The sequence below is a fragment of the Monodon monoceros genome, unplaced genomic scaffold (genome assembly GCF_005190385.1).
Source record: "Monodon monoceros isolate NGI ecotype Baffin Bay Population unplaced genomic scaffold, NGI_Narwhal_1 Super_Scaffold_11, whole genome shotgun sequence".
Classification (NCBI taxonomy): domain Eukaryota; kingdom Metazoa; phylum Chordata; class Mammalia; order Artiodactyla; family Monodontidae; genus Monodon; species Monodon monoceros.
The window spans coordinates 52,476,674-52,495,861 of record NW_021703767.1 but is presented as its reverse complement, the minus strand read 5'-3'; the positions used below and the strand labels follow the sequence as shown (position 1 = coordinate 52,495,861).

Sequence of the window (19,188 nt, the reverse complement as noted above, 5' to 3'; positions counted from 1 at the left end):
GTTGGCATGTAAAATGATACAACTGTTGTGACAAACGGTGTGGCAGTTCCTCAAAAATTTAACAATAAAATTACCATATGGTGCAGTAATCCCACTTCTGGATATAAACCCCCCCAAAATTGAAATCAGGGTCTTGAAGAGATATCTGTACACCCATGTTCATAGCAGCATTATTCACAATAGTTAAAATGTGGAAGCAACTTAAGTGTCCACTGAAGGATGAATGGATGAGCAAATTGCAGTATACACACGCAATGGAATACTATTCATGCTTAAAAAGGAAGGAATTCTGCTACAAGACGGATAAAACTTGACAATATAATGCTGAGTGAAATAATCCAGTCACAAAAAGACAAATATTGTATGATTCCTCTTGTACTTAGGATAGTCAAAATCATAAAGACAGAAAGTATAATGGTGGTAGCCAGGGGCTGGGGGAAGGGAGAGTGGGGAGTTATTTTTTAATAGTTTTAAAGTTTTAGTTTCACAAGATGAAAAAAGTTGCAGGGATGGATAGTGTTGATGGTTGCATAACAATGTAAATGAATAAATACTACTGAACTGTACACTTAAAAATGGTTGTGCTGGTACATTTTATGTTATGGTGCATTTACCACAATTTTTTTTTTAAAGTGAGACTACCAGGTGCGTGCGTCCTGATGTGATACAAAAGGAACTACGTATTACAACCTATAAGAGATGTTTGACTAGATAATTGCAACTAAATCTACTCAAGCATCCACATTTAACCACCTGCTTACAGGGAGTACAGAGTGACAAATGAGTTGAATTTGGAATGGTAAGCAGAACTTTGAAGTTTGACAGGAGGAGGGAGGGCTGAGAGGAAAGCATTAAAAGTAGGGATCAAACCACAGGAACAAAGGAGCAGCAAGCAGTTCCTGTGGGAAATAGGCATTGAGCTGCTTTCTGAAGACCTTGAATGTCTGACTGAGAAGTGAGAAGACACAAACAAATAAAAATAATGGCAGTCACTTGTGAATGCTTTCTAGGGACCAGACACTGGGCTTCTTGTGCTCATTTATTTCTCACCACAATCTTTTATGAGAGGCATTATTTTCATTGTTTTACAAATGAAGAACCTGGGGCTTATGAAAGGTTAAATAACTTGCCCAAGGACACCCAACACTTACAAAGAAGGGTTCAAAAGTTCAACATCATCGCTTTCTTGACTGTAGAATAGAAAATTCATTGAAGAAAGTATTGCTTATACCTCTCTAGCTAATGCAAATCACTCTTTGTGATTTGTCCTTGGCTTACTTATTTAGCACATACTATATTTAACTGATTCAAAATGCCATCAATTGCAAGACTCACAATTATTTCATGTACCCAGAAAAATGCCATCAATTAAAATAAAATACCGTGTTTTATCATTTAGAATTTTTATTTGCTACCTATTGAAGGAATCCCTATGGTATTATTTAGACATTTATTTTGAATCATATATCACTTTTATCATACATAAAATCAACAATATTAGCAAACTATGCTGGCTAAGAATTCCTAAAATTTCTTACCATTCATGACTTTTTCACATTGCTTTTCAATTCAGTCAGCAAGGTCTCTGTTCTTCCACATATTTTCCTTTGTGCCATCAAGACCCAAGATATAATCAAAGTCCACTGGTGTTGGGCTCTTAAGTCAGTTTTGCCATGATATAGAGGTAGTCTACTTTTGAGTTCCATTTGGAACTTAACCCATTTTTTTCATGTCCTTCCCACCTCCTCCTGCAATTGTTTATATCCTACGGGTTAAAAGAGTGTTTCTGATTTTCCTCCAATGTACTGAAATTTAATTTTGCAAGTTTTGAGGCTGAAATTTTCATATTTTCTTATAAAATGACAACTATGTCATGATTGGTGCCAGGCAAAATAAGGCGTTCATTGGGCATAGCTTGTATCTTGATTACAGAGGTGTTAAAATGTGACAAAGAAAAATGCAGGCCTTAGGATTGCTAAATATAGTAGTTAAAAATAACATATTTGCTTAAACATTATGAGATGTGGAGACAGAATTAGAGTAGCTAGCTGGGAGACTGCCTGGGTTTAAATTCTCTTCTTCAGTTACTTACTTCCTATGGGTCCAGGGGCAGCCTCCCTCTCTCCCTACCTTCTCCCCGTCTTCCCTTCCTTCTTTCTTGCTCGTATTTATTGAACGTCTGTCATGAACTAGACATTAGTATAGGTGCTTGGAAGTCATTAGAAAATAAAATAAGGATCACACCCTTATCCATTTTGATTCTAGTCTTAAGGAAGAGAAGTCTTAAGAAAAACATTTTAGATGTGGACTACCACAAGTAAGTCAACAAAGTCAAAATAAAAATGTGTTTTTTCCTACTATCAATTTAGACTCTTCAAAAATTACTTTTCTGATCTTCAAATTCTTTATTTGCATATTACATGAATAAATTGTGTATGTGTGCATATTTGTATGTGTATGTTACTCTTTAAAATCAAAATACGGATGGAGCTATTTCTACAGAATGTCATGTATTCTTCAAGGTGAAGAAGAAAAACTTCTGCCTAAAATGATGATCAGTGAAACGCAAAAAAGGTAACAGCATGGAAAATGAAACATAAATGAGGTTTATAAAATTATCTTGGTTATATTTCTCTACGGTGTTGTCTGCAGCCCAGATGACCCTCTCATTTAGCACATGAGTTCCTGGTTAACTAAGTTACCTCTGGAGTTACTTTACTGTTGTTCATGTGTGTTATGAATTTTATTTTTCCTCCCTTAAATCCATGGAGAATATATATCATCCCAAATGCACACTGTCATTTTGAATTTGAAATATTTCCTTGGACTCTTCATATAGGAACAAATCTATTATTTTGTACAGGGAATATTTTTTCTTTGCTTGACATCACAGGCTAAAGAGCATATCATCTTCAGCAATTTAAATTTAAATGAATCAATGGGCTAACACTGATTTGCCTCTGTTCCTTCACAGCCACATACAGTAGTTTGCATTCATTAAATTAGTAATAAAGGAATTAAAATTGCTAGCTTCTAAGGGAGGGACATGTCAGTGGTATTAAATGTTGCACTTGGAATGATTGTCCTTGCATGTTAATTATTAGCTGCCTGAGATGCAGAGGAAGTTCAAGGAAATGATACTCTAACCACGTGTTATCTTAATTTGGGAAAAGTTCCTTTGAAGGATGAATTGCATTGCAATGGGTTTTCTAATCAGACCATGCACTAATTTAGAATCAATGACCTCTAATCCTTTAAATCCACTATCACTGGCAGTAATTGGGAGGCTTCTGTAAGGCTGTTTACAAGTTACCTATCTGGACACAACAAAAGATGGATTTGTTTACAAATTCGAATTTGTAATTGTGTGCGCTAGAAAGCTCATCTCTTTAGTTGCAGTGGTGATCAGATCATTTGTGGCATCGTGTTATTGGTGTGTGCGCAGCCTTGCGAAAGAGGAGAAAGAGGAAGAAAGAATAAGAAAGAAATGACCACTAATGTGGTTCTTATCAATTGCCTAATTTCTTTCGGCAGCCTAACCGCTGCCACTTTTGGACTGCACAGTGCAGATGACCATTTTTCCTTTGTTAAGCCTAGGTATACAAGCAATAATGGGGCAAGATTAGCAATTGTTTGGTTGCTGTAGCGTCCATTCAATGACTTTCGGTCTAAAGAACAAGACACCTCAGCAGAAAAGTTTTCTTTCTGAGTTCCTTACCCCTGGTTGGAAACTTGGGCAGGACTCATGGCTTTTAGGTTCACTGAGAGATAATAGACAGTTTTGTAATTACTTGAAATCACAAAACACAGTCTCAATTCAATCTTCATTGTGAAGTAAGGCTTTCATTTTCCATTTTGCTCTAACTAAATCTTGACCACAGAAGTGCAGTGTGAATGCTTTTTTCCCCATTCTCACCACACCCTTGCTTTGTATCTGTAGCTTCGACTCTGGACCTGGAGTATGGGAAAGGAGGTGGGAAAAGGCTTAGGGAGGTAGGCTTCAAGGTCTCTGGCCTTGGAGGATATTTAAACCTGTGTCTTCTGATTATTTAATTTTTTTCCCTCCAACATAGCATAGTGGGTCACAGTTGCAATAGACTAAGAAACAAAGGAAGCAAGTAACTAACCTGATTGAATTGGAAGACTTGATGTCACCCCAAACTTCACTCCATCAATCTTAGCTATACTGGGTCACCTAAGTCCATGTGGCTGTAAACTGCAGTAGACAAGGACAAAGTAAGATGAACACACATACAACATCCAATATCTCCTATACAGCAGGTGCTGCAGTCCTTCTGACTATGTCAAACCTTGACATTGCCATCGAGCCTGCTGACAGCGGCACAGACCTGACTTGAAGCTAGAATGAGGACAGTTCTGTATGTGTGGAGACCATTTCCAAGAGTAACTACAAACAGGTAGGCCAGCGTTTGCCCAAGAGCTAATCTATTGGACCAGATACCACCAGCAAGTCAGCAGTTCTCAGAGACTTTGTTTTCCCAATGTGGGAAAAGATACTGCTCGTTGTTTTCATATTTAACAAACATATCTATTTCTTTGCTTACTGCCTCCATCTTTGTAACCTATACTTTGTTGAACTGGGCTTCCCTGCCCTGCAGAAATCTCCAATTTGCACTCAATAGTCCACGCGGAGTCATTTTCTTCTTAACATGTGCATTTTATTCTTTAAAGGACAACAGGCTCCAATGTAATTAGTATTCCTGACATTTTACAAAGGAGGCAACTGAGGCTCAGGGGTTTGGTGTTGTGCTCCAGGCCTTACTGCTAATAAGTTACAGATCCACAGATCCTACATTCATTTAGGAGTCCATTCAAGGTCTGCTTGTTTTTAAAGGCTATAATTTTTCCATTAAGTCAATAAGTACATCTGTCCCTCAAGAATGCCCTGTGCCATTTGGGGAACACAAAAAGCAAAGTAACCATCTCTCCCTTCACACCATCGCCACCATAACTTCATCTAGGATGTGGTGGATAGTCAGGTCTGCTGGATCTGTGAAGGATTTGGTGAGGGTACGTACATATGTACATATGTATATGTAGGTCTGTTTAATAATGCCCTCCCAATTATTTGTTATGTATATAGTCCTATCCATATTTTCCTCTCCTTACATTGAACCTTCCTGCTGAGCAGTTTTATGTCTTCAGAACTTGTGCCTGAAATGTGAAAACACAAGGAAAAGGTTAATGAAAGCAGTGAGAAAACTTTTTGGATATCTTTCAGGATGTTGCCTGTGATCTTTTAGATTCATATTCCGATTTACTGCCTGGATACCTGAGTGCTTACTGATCAGTATGATTGTCCAAATGACCAATGACATGAATTAATGAAAACTTAATTAGGCCTTTTGAGCTAAGAATATTTTTTAAGAGACTCTGACATTTGGTGAGAAATGTGGTGTCAGCGGAATATCTAGCCTGAATATAATTTCTAATTTGGGGAAAAGTATTGGCATGTAATTATGTGAGCATATAGAGAGAGCAATTATATGAACCTGCCTTGAGTGCTGAACTTTGGAACAATGAAAAGGGACAAATGTGGGCCAGAGACAGACAGAACCCATAATGTGCCCAGTCTGCCCAGAAACTTGTATACTGGCTTAAAATTTATACGCTTAAGATCTCTAAATAGCTACCTGGCATTACTACAAATAATTCTTATGTGTTGATGCCAAAGAGTATTTAATACCATACAGAGGGATTCGAGGTCCTGGGGGAGGGGTGAATGTTGGTCCCAGAAAGGTCAGAGAAGAGGGAAGCATTTCAGAAGCACAAAAATCTAATCATTGGGGTTTTAATAAAATGTCTCTGATTTTTTGAGGAAGGAATCTTCTTGATATTATCCTGACCTAATAAGCCATCCAGGAACTCAGAGTTGCCTCTGAAGAGGTGTACCAGTTCGTTACTGTCACATAACAACAATCTCAAAGCTCAGTGGCTTAAAACAACCCTCATTTATTACTGTAACGCCTGTGTCTGTGGGTCACAGCTGATGTGGGCTGTGCTCAGGTGATCTTGGCTGGGCTTGCTCATGTGACTGTGGGCTGGGTAGGAGCTCTGCCCTGGCCTGGTCTTGTCTGAGGCACCTTACCTGGTGCAGATCTGCTCCATGGGTCCTCAACCTCCTCCTGGCATTAACAGGCTTGCCTTGGCTCATCCTTCTCATGGTGATGACAAGAGGGCAAGAAGAAACATGGTAGGCCACTTGAGATCTAGACTCAGAGCTAGAAAATGGTCACTGGTCACTTCTACACAATCTCATGGGCCAAAGCAAACCATAGGGCTGAGTCTAGTGTCAAGGGGTGGGAAAATATGCTCTGACCCTTTTCTGGGAAGAGCTACAAAGTCACATGCAAGGGGTATGAAGACAGGGAAGGGTAAATCATCAGGATAATGCATATTATAATATAATATGCATTATATATATAATATATAATGCATATAATGCATATTAGCTACTAATGCAACAGATGGACCATAAAAGAAACAGAAACAGGATGCTTGCAAAAGCATTTAATTTTAGGAAACGTCTTCTGAAACATAAAAAGAGGGGAATGGAAGGAAAGGACTTATCCTACCGTATAGCTGTAGTTGCTTCTTCTAAGAAGAAAATATGAACCAAGGACAAGATCAAAGGCTGTACAAACTGTTGTGATATGCTTCATCACACAAAGTCATCTTTTAGCAAAAGATCAGTTAACTGCAATTATAAATACAAGTGCTTTAAATCTGGAAACTCGAGCTGATCGGGAAACCAAATCATAACTGAACGCTCCCTGTGCTCATCAAAGTTTCCAAACGTCTGCTGCTCTGTTCTTCTCTTCCATGTCTAAATTGGAATATAAATTATTTTGGTAAAGCCCATTTGACTTTGCTCCCAACCACATGGTTTCCCCATTGGATCAAACGTCCGGAAAAATCATTTTAAAGAAGAAACTGAGAAGTTGATTTCCACCCCAGCCTATACACATACATATCCTACTTCCACTAGTAAGAGTGGGGAATAATGGAGCCGACCCAACAAGAAGTGTCTACTGCCAGTTTCTCTTTGGTGCAATGCAAGAGTCACGGGGCAACGATGCTGAGGGGATCAATGTAAATTTCACTTCACTGATGTTGCAGAAACACCATAAATACTACAGCATTACTATTTTTAAATCTGTACAACACTTTGAATTGAACACTAATTTCATATATTGCTATTGTCATCAGGACAACAAAAAATATAGTGAGTCCTTGGTGATAAAGTACGTATTTCATATTTTAATGACTTTATTTTATTATATTCAAGAAAAATTAAACTTAAAAAATGAAAGTAATCACTACACGCAACTTTTAAATTGCATTTCTCTGAAAACAGATTATCTGTTAGGAATATGGAGGAAGGTCTATTTGTTGTTTTTGTGGTGTTGCCAGTGTGACAAAAACCCATCATCTTTCAAGTAGCTTAATATGCAACTATTATATATGAAGAACAAAGCTCTCTAAATTAAGAAAAGTCACAGACGATTATTCCTGTAAATGAACCTGAAAATGTTTGAAAAAATCATCTTTCCTTTTGGAATCAGACTCAACAATAGGTAATGTCTATTTGTCTGTCAATGCAAATACTATCTTAAAGCTTTTGGTGGCCATTCTAATCAAGGTAAGAAAAAGGAACTTAGTTGTTACTGCCAACAATGTAGAAGCCCAGAATTTCTGGGTAAATTGGGTTTTTACTAACAGTTTAGCATGTAAGGAACGACTCTGATGCTTAAACATAAAACTTTTCTTATCAGAACCATTCCATTTCCTTAATAAGCCATCCCAGGGAGAGTCCCATGAATCAATTTTCCAGCAGTAAATACATCTCATTTCACTAATAACATGTTTTTTTCACCAATGAGAATTCAAAGAATTATTCAGGGTTGCCCAAATTTCAACTATTATTTCTGTGGAAGTGAACATCTCGGTATATGAATCGAGCCATCAATTTAAACTTCTAACTGAAGCTCAATTTATGCTGGCCTAGCTGGGAAAACATAATCAGAAAGAAAATATGTATAGAAAAAGTTGAGATGACATTTTGATTATTTATCTCACAAATAGTCCAAATTGAGCTGCTGTCAGCTTCTGAAGGCATGTTTTGTCAAATGCTATACCTTCTGGAGACCATAGCCTGTGCTCTCTGATAATACACATTTTCTTAAAGAATATAATAATTTATGTTGAGCCTCTAGATGTTGAGGACCTCATTTATTTCTTGGTAGTATAGAGTTTATGCAATTAGGTTTACTCATACAAATTTCATTGCAACTATTGGGTCTAACATGTGCTATTATACCTTTTGTTACAATTATGAATGCCTCCCATCAAAGTACCATGAATATTTTTACCCCGTAGCTGCTTCCTATTTGACAAATATTTTGTAGCTCTTCAAACAATTCCTTTTCTGATGAGCAAATCCTATATCCTCCCTTACAGGTTTATGGGGTAAAGTAGCCCATAATGTGTGTGTGTGTGTGGGTGTGTCTGTGTGTGCATGTGTATGCATGTGTGCGTGTAAACACCTATAAATGTAATTGAATATCTTTGAATTCACTCAGCTGCTTGGCCATCACAAGGTAAAACCTTTTCCTGAGCTAGCTAATAAAAAGAGACAAGACAGGTAACTTGAGAATGCCATCTGCCTTTGCAGTCTTATGCTTGTGTGTTCATTTTCCAATGAATATTTGTGCATTTGAGGAGCATTTATAAGAAAAAATGAGAGACGGATATTTGCTGAAGAAAAAGAAATTGGATTGGAACAGGTAAAGAGGGGGAAAAAATGAACTCCAGTATTCTGACTTCATGTTTCTAGTGTTTTTAAAATACTTTTTATTCAGAAGCTTAGATAAGAAATATACATTCTACGTTTAACTGAAGTAATTTTTATTGTTAAAGTATGATACTTGTAAAGCCAAATCTACTGCATTTTTTAAAATAGTACACTTAATTCCTTAGACATGTAATAAAAAACTAACATTTATATAATAATTTATTGTTTTCAAAGCAGTTTTCACATATTTCTTATCATATTACTCTGAATATGAATGGCATTAGTTACTAGGGGGAACAAGTAGGTTATTCAATGCAAATCTATCTTTTGGCACTCTCCCCAAGCATAGATTAGATGTATATTCAATACAACAGGGATGATAAACAATGTAGTGAATAGAATTTAAACTTGGTCATCTTGAGTACCGGTCCTAGGTTAGTCACTCCTGGTGTCTGTGATTGTAGACAAACTTATTTACATTGTCCTCATGTGTAAGATAGGGACAGCACCTCCTGTAGCAGAATGGTGGGTGGATTCAAATGAAGCAGTGTAAATAAAACACCAATATAGTCCAGGTCTCACAATAGGTAACTGGTATCTGAGAGCAGTATGTGTGTTTAATATGTAACGTGGTATATATATATATAGTGTATGTGTGTGTGTGTGTGAGATTTATATATATATATATGTGGGGGAGGTATTTAAGTGTGATGTGATTGATATATATATGTCACATCACATTTTTAAATACAGAAGTGTTTTAATCATATATATAATGTCTAATACTCCAAATACAGTTAAAATATTATAATATTTGCCTATTAAGTGATTTGGATATCTTGGAATAATCCTTTATAGAGGTATAACCAGTTCATGTATCAATTAATGTTTTTCAATTTTACATATTCTAAAAAGGAAGATTTCTTTATTAAAGAAGTGTGGGAATTATAGTAGACTGGGGTGAGCATGACCTTTAGAATCAGATCGGTTTGATACCTGACTTATCTTCTTAGAAGCTAAACGTACTTGGGAGTTATGGAATCTCTCTAAACCTTAATTTTCTGCTGTGAAACGGGGGATATTTAATACAATTTATAACCGTTCAGGATTGAAAAAGATAACGTATAGATGGCCCAAGCATACAGTATGAGCTCAATAAATATTAATTACTTTCTCTGACGCATATAGCTGGCTTTACCTTACTTGGAGGGGGAAGCATTTCTAGGTTCATGCCTAGGTAACTCCAGATGGTACGCTGAACAGGCAAGGGTCCTCTTAAGTCAGTTCCCAGGACAGCCACGTGGGAGGCCCACAATAAGTGTGACTCTATGGCTGAAAAGGGAGATACACGCATTATAGAAATCACCCCTTGTGAAATCGGGGACTAGCTGAAGTGGCTTACCTGACATCATAGGAAGGCATGGACAATTTTATTTTGCTGAATTACTTCTCCAGGGAGATGGGGAGTCACAATGAGTTTTCCACTCTTTAATAAAGACAACTACTTTCTATGCATGAACATCCTAGTTTAGACAAGAGGCAGACAGCTGTGAGAGATATGTGAAGACATATTTCAGTTTTATTATCTTTTAGGCATAGACGGGTATGTTAATCCATTTCCACATACAAGTCCTGTAATCACAGATAGGGAGTGAACCTTGAACTGGCAAAACCTGTCTCCTGTTGCCAAAGAGTTAAGTTTGGAAAGATGAAACCTCAAAGGTTGAGGATTGTGCATTATATTCCTTCCCAGCCTTGCTGTGCTTATGGCTGCAGTTGCACACATAAGCTTTCCGTTTTATCCAGGCATTGATTCACTGGTAACAATGTTGTCTCTTTTTTCCCCAGGCAAACTTTCTGCTTTCAGTCCAAAGCTCAGAGTTTCCCATGTTCTGCTTTCTAGGTTCTGACAGCTGTTTTTGGACTTAGTTAACCATAGACGCCAAGAAATAACTGCAGTAAAAACCTCTCTTTCTATTGTTGCATTGCTTCTTTATGCAAATGTCTCTTAGGAATTAAACTTTGAACCTTTGATCTCTCACACCAAAAGATAAAAAGAAAAAATATTTATATGCAAATAAGTTCATTTTAGTGTTCATGGTTTATTGTGGAAAGCAGGTGTTTAAAAATTTTAGAATTTTTTTAACAAAATTCTAAAGATAAAAGAAAAAAAATCACAGTATTTACAGAGATAACAGAATGGCGTAGCCATGCAAAACAAATAACTTTGGTTTTTCCCCTTTCACTTTGGTTTAAATATTGACCAAGATTCAATTTTTTCCTGCCAAATAAAACTTCAATAAATCAAAGTTTAGAGGCAAAATAACATATTTTCTTTTTTCCCATAATATTTTATACAGCATCGAGTCTAATAGGATATTTTATGTATTTAATTCATACCAATACACTATAGGAAGCTTTTATTAAACTGAGTCACTATTGCTCAGACAGCAAATGGTTTACAAATGTACAACAACGTGTGTTTCTAAATAATGCAGAAGTGGCAAAGTATTTATTCCTAATCTTCATCTGACTTTAATCTTCAATTTATTTTTCATTGCCTTCCTAATTTTTTATTGCATCATTCTAAAAAACGAACACCAGTTTTCCTTTCCTCCAAAAGAACACAATTCTATACCTGGAAATCTGATGTTCATTTTTCTTCAATAAAGTTATGTAAATCCATGACAAAAATGGCCATGCCGTGTTCTCCCAGAAACCAGGCTTCTGCTTGAAAGAGCAAAGTTTAAAAGTCTAGTCCCAAGTAGCTATTGGCCCATATCCAGCCTACTTCAAAAAGTTTCCATTTACACTACCACCCTATAAATTTCCTCCAGCATAAAACATGTTTATAAAGTTACAAATTTGAATGTAACTAAAGGTATATAGACATTTTATTATTATACTTTTTGATGTACTGCTTGATAAATTATGTACCAGTTAAAAACACTAAATGATCTCAAGGTGCATTCAATATCTGTAGCGTAGTTAACAAAAACACACGAAAAAAATATATATTCTATATTCTGTGGAAAATAACACAGCTTTGATAATGATCACTGTTAAAAATCTCCAATTCTGACTGATATCTTGTTTTTTTTAAAGGAAATAGGTATAATTTTAAGGCAGTGGATAACCCAAAGGATTTAATTCCAATTTTCAATTACAGTGATTTACATAGTGACCTATGAAAATGGGAATGTTATCCATGATATTTTCAAACTGTCTCTCATTCATTGATTTGTTTTCTTATTTTGACAGAAAATAATTTACTAGCAAGTGTCTCTAAAGGTAAATGCTACCCAAATTCTACGTGATGTTTTTTTCAGAATAGGCAAAATTGTCAGTTTGGGAGCACCATTATTATGTGTGTGTCCATACGTGCGTGTGATTTCCTTGAGAGTCAGCTGGTGGCACATACACAGAAGTAGTTCATCTGGTGCTTATCAACCTCACTCTTTGCCTCCTCTTCCCTAGTAATAAAAATCAGTTTTTGATTAGGGCAACGTGTGTCCCCAATCTTCACAAGCTGCCACCTTTGGGATTTAGGTGCTTGTGAGAGAGTCTGGGGGCATTACTGATAGCAATCAGAATCAGAAATGTACCTGCTCAGATTATCCATATAAACAATTGAAATAAAAGCATCACATTATACACCAGATTAACAGCAACTCCCAGAACAAAGCTTACAGTGTATAAAAATAGCTACGTAAAAAATTTACATAAAAGGCAAACCAAAAAGGAATTCTCAGTGCAGACATTTACAGAAAAGAAAATCAAACCAACACAACATATGACCTATTATCATGGCTGCCAAAACTTGTTGTTATTGTTTGTAATTTCATTTCATTGTTTTATTTGAGATAATTCTCTAAAATCCTGTGACAGCTTGGTAGAATGAACTGCTTAACACTTGAACCATGAATTGCCGTCAATGTCTTTGTATATGTCTTAAATACAATCCACGTTCATGCTTCAATTGGTCTATATAGTTTTCTTTTCTCTGAAATGATGAAAAAAACCACAATTCAGGTAAGTTACCATAGCAATCACTTTTCACAATCAACATACGCTTTGTACTGAAAGTGATACTTCATAAGAGCTTTTTTTTTTTTCATAAGAGCTTTTTATAAAGCTCCACTGTCCCGGAACCTAACTGTTATCCCAGGTATTGCTGCAGCTCTTCAACTAATAATCTTTTTGAATTGTTGAAAGTATTTTTGTGAAAACTGCTTAATTCTAATGAAAATTATAAGGTTTTTCAGGAAAATATTTCATTCTGTTTCTCTTCAGGTTAACAAACTCACTTATCCCTTCAAATCACACTCCATTTTGTGGGCTTTGTCCTCAAGCTCAATTTTCCTTTGAGAATTTACTCTATCTGATTTTGAAGAACAAAGACGGCAAACTCTACATTTACAGAGGATTGAGGAACGAATCCTAGAGAAGCAGAAATAAGAATCAGGTGGGAATGCTGTGTACTTGGTCTCCAGTGGAAGGCAGGATAAGGGAAGGAATTCAGATCTCACTCCTTTCACCCAATCATTTTGAGATTCTGGTTTCCAGATTATAAAAATGTCTTATTTCAATCATTCTTATTTTTCTTTCCTGTGTGCATTCTTCTAATTGCAATTCTTTCCCTTACTCCCTATCTCCTCTATGGGATTAATTTAGGTGACCTACTCGAATCATAACTTGCGGTTTATTTATAATGAACCAAAGTTTTACTATGGCTGTTGGGGATTTTTATATATTTGAGTAAACTACAGTAACACTATTCTCAAGGACACAAAAAATAATTTGTCCAAATGGCTTCTCTGTTTGACTGGCTCAAGAGAACATAAATAAAAATAAAAAGTTCAAATTGAAAGTGGCAATACCATGGAAACATACCTCTTTTGGAGATTATCTTAAAAATCATACTCATATAGCTATTATATATTGATGTATGCAATATATATGCATGCATATATATTATATTGATGTATACGTAATACACACATACATATATATGCACATATAGATACATACACACATATATAATATATACACTATTTGGAAAAGTGTGTGTGTGTACACACACACAAATTTGTTCATTAGAATGATTTGAGAGATGGTTGTATAAATATGCTGACACTTTTAAGTATATTAAATCCTTGGATTAAAATTTTTATATTTTAAAATTATTCTCATAATTGCTTTTAAAAATAAAGTATGAGAATTTCTTCTCATCTAATCAAAATATCAATTTATAAAATTAAGATTTTTGCACTCAGCAAAATTTTTGGCATTAGAATAAAAAATGCTCATTGAATGTTAAAATCTCAAAATTGATTTCAATTATTCTGAGGATAATGATTTTTATTCAGAGGATGGGGAATCCGTTGAGATTCCATACTTCTGAGAATACCTTTCTGAGTAACCAAAGTTTCCTTTTGAAAAACTCTCTTCCTGTTTGAAAGCTGTAATTATAAGGTATCTTAATGTCAAGGCTTTCCCTTTCATCTCTAGGATGTTTCATACTTTCCTGGAATTATTTCTATAAACCTCAAACAGCCTACCCACCTGGACAACAAGTGGAACAGTTTCTCTCTTAGGCTTCTGTTTTGTGATTGTTTTCTTCTAACTTTTTGTTTTCTTCCAGATTACCAAGATCCTTGTTTACATGTTTTGATGCAGTCCTATGAGAGAATTAAACATTATCACATTGACACACACATATTTAATCTTTCTTATTTTTAATTTTAGGGTTCACATTAATGTATCTTTGAAAAGCAAATGTTATACATCTAATACAGGTAAGCCCCTAGGACAAACAATTCCACATCTGTGAGCCTTGACTGGTAACAGAACACATTCCACTGAAATTACCTTGGTTGTAGGGTTGCATTAAATGTATGCTAAGAGAAAAAGAAGCCAGTTATTTTGAACACAGACTATACATACTTAGTTGCATCATGTTTTTGGCTGGGTTGATTTTCTTTCTACTTTCCGGGAAGTAATTATTATCATTTGATAGTCAAAATTTTCATTCTGGGAAAATACATCCTACAAAAATTTTCTGAAGAAGTTTCATTAGGGGCTTTCAGTTTCTGCATTCCCTATTATGCATCCATGTTGAATCAATGTCCTGTATCCTAGCAGAAGATAAGGCAGCTCCAGTGTGGTGGTTCTCAAACTGTGGCCCCAGACCAGCAGTATCAGCACCCCCTGGGAACGTGACAGAAGTGAAAATTCTGAGGCCCCACCATAGAAGCATGTAAAAGAAACTCTGGGGATGGGGCCTGCAATCTATGATAAACAAGACCTCCTAGTGGTCTGGCTGCATGTAGTTTGAGAACCACTGCCCTAGTGGCTTCCAGGGTTACACACGACTACTAGATTCTCTCTTTTAAGAGCTGAAATCAGGTTTTCTTAAACACACAGCTAAATTCCTTGGTTTTGTGACCACTTGAGAGAAATCATAACTGTATTTCCAAGAGTGTACTATTTCCTTACCTCCTTCCTCCCTCCCTCCCCTCTCTCTTCCTTCCTTCCATTCCTCCTTTATTCCCTAACTCTCTCCTTGTTATAAGCACATCAGGGGAATCACAGTGATATGGTACTTCAAATTATTACTGCTATATAATTCCTAGTAATACTTCTACTTTTATATAAAAATTATATAGTACCAGACGTGTCTCTTGGTTAAGGAAGCTAGGGTAGAAAACTCCATTTTTCCCTAAAAGTATTTCTATGCTTTAAATAGAACTCTTTAACTCATTTGCTAAGAATCACAACTTAATAGTGTGATAGTGTTAAGAGTGTCATAGTGTTAATAGTGTGTAACTGTGTATGATTTATGTCCAAGTGAGATAAAGACATATGGCTCATTCATACTGAGACATTCATTATATTTAGCCTAAATTTAATTTAATTTGTGATTTTAAAATTCTTAATTTAGCTTAAACTACAGCCTTCTAAATTGATTCATAAGCAGGAGAGCAACCTCAAACTCTGCCAATATGATTGAGTCCTATAATATGTGACAGTATATATATATATATATATATATATATATATATATATATATATGAATTTACATGTAGAAAATAAAGGTATATATGCCATCTACATTATATATATCACATTATATATACATATATACATACCACAGATATTTTGAGGTCTAGTCTCTTTTGCTAATAAGTTACTTAACTAGTAACGAATAAAATCTTAGTAACCTCAATAATATCCACACAAGATAATGTACCTATCATAAGAGTACAGTTCAATGAATTTTCAAAAACTGGGTGCATGAATGTAACTAGTACCTAGTTCAAGAAATAAAATAGTTGCAGATGAAGAAATCCCCAATTATACTCCCTTCCAGTCACTTCTACTTCTCCAAAGGTTACTATAATCCTGATATCTCACAGAATGGTTTTACCTGGTTTTATAATTTGTTATAAATGGAATCATACCACATGTATTCATTTGTCTGCCTTTTATTTAAACTCAACTTTATGTTTGTGACATTCATATATAATGTTGCATGTGGTTGTAGGTTGTTTATTTTCATTGCTGTATAGCTTGTTATTGGGCTTATTTATCTATTTTACTGGCAACAGACATTCTTGCTCTGTGTTCTTTCTGGGATTTCACTTATACATAAATTAGATCTTTTGTGTGTGTCCCACATGTCTCTCATTTTCTTGTGTATCTTATCTATTCTTTTTCCTCTCTGTGCTTCAACTTGGATGTTTCCTATTGATCTGTATTCCAGTTTACTTCTCTTATGTTCTGCTGTGGCCAGTCTGCTTTTAAATTTATCCACCAAAGACCTATTTTTTTTTTAAAAGGTCAAGTCTTTTATTTATATATTTATTTATGGCTGCATTGGGTCTTTGTTGCTGTGCACGGGCTTTCTCTAGCTGTGGCAAGCAGGGGCCACTCTTCGCTGCAGTGCATGGGCTCTAGGCGTGTGGGCCCCAGCAGCTGTGGCACGCAGGGGCTCAGTAGTTGTGGCTCGTGGGCTCTAGAATGCAGGCTCAGAAGCTGTGGCGCGTGGGCCCAGTTGCTCCGTGGCATGTGGGATGCTCCCAGACCAGGGCTCCAACCTGGCTCCCCTGCATTGGCAGGCAGATTCCTAACCACTGTGCCACCAGGGAAGTCCCCAAAGACCTATTTTTTAATATTATCTGAAGTCCCCATAGACCTATTTTTTAATAGTATCTTTTTCAAGTCTAAAATGTCAATTTGATTTTTAAATATTTTAAAGTACATTTCTATTTTCTATTCCATTCATCTCCTTTGGCCATCTTTTCTTCCCCTTTCAATATCTTATTTATAGTTATTTTAATATCCTTGCCTGTTAACTACAATACCCAAATAATGCATAGATCTGCTTGTCTATTTTTCCTCTTGATTATTGATTATATTTTCTTGACTCTTTGCATATCTAGTCCTCTTATTTTTGCATGACACCATATATAAAATAACAGAAGAGACTACATATGATGCTATTTTCCATCACATAAGGTCCCCCCTTTACTGCAGATAGGTGAGCAGATAGGGTCTGAAGCTCAGTTGCAGTTTTAGTAAGACTCAGTCTACATCTGGTTTGTCCCTACTCCTAAGTCATGGACCTCTCAAGTTTCTGATTGAGACTCTGGCATGTTTTGCTTTCTTCAGATCTTAAACACAGAGAGATCCAGCTCTTCCATTCAGTGAGTCTCTACCCAGACCTCCAGCCATCTGTCCAATGACACTTCAAATGTGGCCAGTCTCTTTAGTCTCCCTGAGTTGAGTGTAAGCTCCTTGATAATAAGGACCATGTTTTATTATATCTTACTGTCTGATTATGGTAGGCATCCAAAAGATTTTTTTTTTCCTGCATTGAACTAACTGACTTTATTACAGTTTATATCTAATCCCTTTTACTGTTCCTGATGATATTAGTGTTCAGCAATATGAAGTCAATACTGACCCAGCTGCTTTTTTACAGATAGGTAAAATAGAGAAAATACTACATTGAAATGACAGAACTTGAGTGACGTCTTACTCCAATGTTTTCAGGTAAAACTGAACAAAATTATATGCATAAACATGTACCTTGATTATTCTAATAGCACCTTGCTATATATTCTAATATATACTAATAACTATAATTTCTATAAATCAGTAAGATATTGTGGCAATCAAGGAAAACTACATGACTCTTGAAACCTTTTTCTTTTATTCTCCTTGCATCCTCTCACCTCCCTGACTTTTCCTTCATTCCTTTTCTCTCTACTTTTCTTTTCACTCCCTCTCTTTCTCTTTTATTCTTTCAAAATCACTTCATTAAATAATATTCTTTCCTCCAAAGTAAAAATTCCAACTTGCAGGGAGCCAGTAGAGAGAGAGACAAATAAAAGAGTCAATGTTGTATAAGTATAAAAATAAAATAAAATAAAATAAATTTAGCAATGTAATAAATCAATTTTGCAATTGTGGTTTTTTTCAACCTACTTTGACCAGTATGGGAAGAAGGAAGTTATAATAAGTTTGAGGATATAATATTTTCACAACTTAAAAATAAATCATGGACCAGTCCCTCCCATCAGGAAACTTGCACAAGCCTCTTAGATAGCCTCATCCACCAGAGGGCAGACAGCAGAAACAAGAACTACAATCCTGCAGCCTGTGGAACAAAAATGACATTCTCAGAAAGACAGACAAGATGAAAAGGCAGAGGGCTATTTACCAGATGAAGGAAGAAGATAAAACCCAGAAAAACAACTAAATGAAGTGGAGATAGGAAACTTTCCAGAAAAAGAATTCAGAATAATGATAGTGAAGATGATCCAGGGCCTTGGAAAAAGAATGGAGGCAAAGATCAGGAAGATGCAAGAAATGCTTAACAAAGACCTAGAAGAATGAAAGAACAAACAAACAGAGATGAACAATACAATAAATGAAATGAAAACTACACTAGAAGGACTCAATAGCAGAATAACTGAAGCAGAAGAACAGATAAGTGACCTGGAAGACAGAATGGTAGAATTCACTGCTGTGGAACAGAATAAAGAAAACAGAATGAAAAGAAATAAAGACAGCCTAAGTGACCTCTGACACAACATTAAACACAACATTCACATTATAGGGGTCCCAGAAGGAGAAGAGAGAGAGAAAGGACCAGAGAAAATATTTGAAGAGATTATAGTCGAAAACTTCCCTAACATGGGAAGGAAATAGCGACCCAAGTCCAGGAAGCACAGAGAGTCCCATACAGGATAAACCCAAGGAGAAACACACCAAGACACATAGTAATCAAATTGGCAGAAATTAAAGACAAAAACAATTATTGAAAGCAGCAAGGGAAAAACAACAAATAACATACAAGGGAACTC

The 19,188-nt window shown here is 35.9% G+C and overlaps 1 protein-coding gene across 2 annotated transcripts in view; it reads right to left on the bottom strand.

Moving 5' to 3' along the window:
* Positions 1 to 10,363: 10,363 nt before the first annotated feature.
* ALCAM (activated leukocyte cell adhesion molecule) overlaps positions 10,364 to 19,188 on the bottom strand; it is a 201,369-nt gene continuing 192,544 nt past the window's right edge. Inside the window, exons 14-15 of one of the 2 annotated variants that reach the window (XM_029214020.1) lie at positions 14,381 to 14,496; positions 10,364 to 12,818 (exon numbers count right to left, since the gene is read on the bottom strand). In XM_029214020.1, coding sequence (XP_029069853.1) covers positions 14,409 to 14,496 — 88 coding nt within the window. In that variant the 3' untranslated portion in view covers positions 10,364 to 12,818; positions 14,381 to 14,408. The remainder of the gene's footprint in view (positions 12,819 to 14,380; positions 14,497 to 19,188) is intronic. The other variant, XM_029214019.1, reaches the window with a different exon arrangement.